Source organism: Scyliorhinus canicula, chromosome 10, assembly GCF_902713615.1.
Source record: "Scyliorhinus canicula chromosome 10, sScyCan1.1, whole genome shotgun sequence".
Taxonomy (NCBI): Eukaryota; Metazoa; Chordata; class Chondrichthyes; order Carcharhiniformes; family Scyliorhinidae; genus Scyliorhinus; species Scyliorhinus canicula.
In genome coordinates this window covers 121,530,153-121,532,840 of record NC_052155.1, presented here as the reverse complement: position 1 = coordinate 121,532,840, position 2,688 = coordinate 121,530,153, and the positions used below count along the sequence as shown (strand labels likewise).

Here is a 2,688-nt window from a genome sequence, read left to right as displayed (position 1 = left end):
TTCAGTTGGTGTGGAGCTACATCAGGTTTGACTGAAGTGTCTGTTGCAGCAATCTTGCTATCCATTTCTGCGTGTGCCATCTCAGAACATTCAGACTTCTCGGTGTTCGACTCAGGCTGGCTGTCCCTTGTGATCACCTTGTCATTGCTGCCAAACCACCAACGTAGCGCTGCACAGGCTCCCACACTGAGTATGCCATCTCTCCCGGGAAACAGCTTTTACTAGCATTTCATATTCGACCAGCTACGGCTCATCATCCAAACCTTTGCTTACTTCATTGTCTTCATCGCGTTCGTAAGATTCAGCAAGGTAGTCATTTTCAGAGTCAGTGTCACCTGCAAATATTTCTGCTCTAAAATACGACATTGCACAGGGAATTATGTGTTCACGCAGGATTCGACCAATTTCAAAGTCAGCAGCGAGTCTTGCTGCAGAACTTTTGATTAACATTCCATGCTGCAGAGCTTCTGGAGGTCTGCAGATATTGAAGAATGAGTCATTTAGTGACCGCAATGCTTCGGCTTCATTTTAATGGTCTTCAATGTGACAATTTTCCCTTTATTCCAGTTGACCTGGCACCCGGTGCATCTCGTGATTTCTGGTTTGTCACAAGTTGAGAATTCCCACTCGTCAGGCTACGATTCCAGCGGGTACGTTTTCGTAATTACCTCGTTTGTAAAATACTGATTTGGCTCAAATGTAAACTCCAGAGTGAAGCTCACCAGTTGTGGATGCTTTGAACATTTAACGTTCACATCTTGTAGATGCTTTAGTATGGACTCATCGTGCTCCTGTATCATGTCACGGAGTATATGCACCTTCTTGAAGACTGTTAACCAGAAGCCTGGAATTCCCTTTGGCTTTCTCAGCGCCTCGTTGGATTTGTTGTCTTTCACCTCGGCTTCTGCTTGCTTCTCACCAAGCGAGTGCACCAGCATATCTCGTTGTGAGCTGCAGTAAACATCTGGCTACTTGCTGTCTGGCCCATACAGCCATTCACGACTGGTCCTTTTCTGAAATTAGATCAATAACGAACTGCTCTTCCAGAGGCATCTACTCCAATGTGTTAATTGCTCTGATTTGGTCCACTGAAGGACGTGAAAAATGTTGTTTCTCAAAGTGATTCCTTCGGCTACACCTGGAACATACATTTTCCATATGCTGGACATTGCCACGGGCCACATTTCTGGCATAAGATGGTAGACCCGGTCGGCTGCTTAAAATGGCCGCCCGCACTGAGACTATGTTTTGTATTGACCTGCGTCACAGTAATAATGGCGCTGGCGTCTTCCTCCATGTTGGCACCAAAATGTTTCACGCTGAGTGTATTGATTTGCTGTGCAGCCAACTCACTTGCAGAGCAAATCTTAATTGCCTTTTCCAATACCAAATCTTCCTTCTGCAGCAATCTCTCATGGAGCTTGTCATTTGATTTGCCAGGTACGATTTGGTTGGGGCTCATTGACGATTTTAGATTACTGAAATTGCAGGACTGGGCCTTCAGCCTCAAGTCAGTGACAAAACTGTCCAAAGATTCGTCAGGTTTCTGGGTACGGGTACGGAAAATATATCTTTCAAATGTCTCATTCCTTTTGGGAGAGCATGCCGATCGGAGTGCTCTATCACTTGATTGTATCTCTTGATTTCTTCTTTGCTATCAAGAGCAAATATACTGTAGATTTTAATAGCTTGTGGACCTGACACGGTAAGCAGCAATGCAATGTGTCTCTTGTCAGGCTGAGCCCTGCAGGCCATGGGCTGAAAAATAGAGCTTAAATGGCTGTTTGAAGATGTGCCGGTTTTTGGCGATGTTACCTGATACTTGAAGCTGGTGGGATGCCTTTAAACTCTCCATCTCGAGCTTCACCATCTTTTATTACGTTGAGTCGCCACAGGCCGTAGACTACCAGGTCGGTTGAAGAATCCTACTTTTTCTATTTTGTTCTTTGGCCGGTCTTCCTTCGTCTTTTCTCCTTAAATATTCAACACTCCTGGTACCATGTTGTGTTCTGTTGTCTTGCTGTTCCAATGATGCTCACAGAACTGTTGATGAGTTTCTTAGAATGATGATTTATTAGTTAACACGTGGAAGAATAACATGCAGAATGCTATACAGACTAGGTTGCTCTGGAACTACCCGATGTGCGACTATCCTTGTGTATGCCTTACTACCAACTGGCAAGTCTGCCACCTCACGTGACCAAGGTCTGACGCCACCAGCTGGTTGGAGGTCGGACTACTATCTGCATACAAATTTATTCACAGACATATCACCACACACCCCTTGCGCAAACATTCACTCCCTCCACTGCTGACAAACAGTGACAGCCACAAGATGCACTGCAGGAACTCGGCAAGGTTCCTTAGGCAGCACCTTCCAAACCCAAGACCATTACCATTTAAGAAGGACAAGGGCAGCAGATACATAGGGACACCATCATTTGGAAGTTTCCTTCCAAGTCACTCACCATTCTGACCTGGAAATATATCGCCGTTCCTTCAGGGCTGCTGGATCAAAATCCTGGAACTCCCTCCCTAACAGCACTGTGGGTGTACCAACACATGAGCACTGTGGGTGTACCTACACAGCAGTTTAAGAAGGCAACGCATACCACCTTCTGAAGGGCATCTCGGGATGGGCAATAAATGCTGGACAAGGCAGCGAGGCCCACATCCCATAAGTGAATA

At 45.8% G+C, this 2,688-nt stretch overlaps 1 protein-coding gene across 1 annotated transcript; it reads right to left on the bottom strand.

The window, feature by feature from the left end:
* Window positions 1–243: 243 nt before the first annotated feature.
* Window positions 244–938, bottom strand: LOC119972142 (nucleosome assembly protein 1-like 1). The gene is made up of 2 exons (XM_038808473.1): window positions 655–938; window positions 244–475 (listed from the first exon to the last, which is right to left on the bottom strand). Exons 1-2 carry the CDS (start codon window positions 936–938, stop codon window positions 244–246), a joined length of 516 nt encoding a protein of 171 aa, XP_038664401.1.
* Window positions 939–2,688: the final 1,750 nt, after the last annotated feature.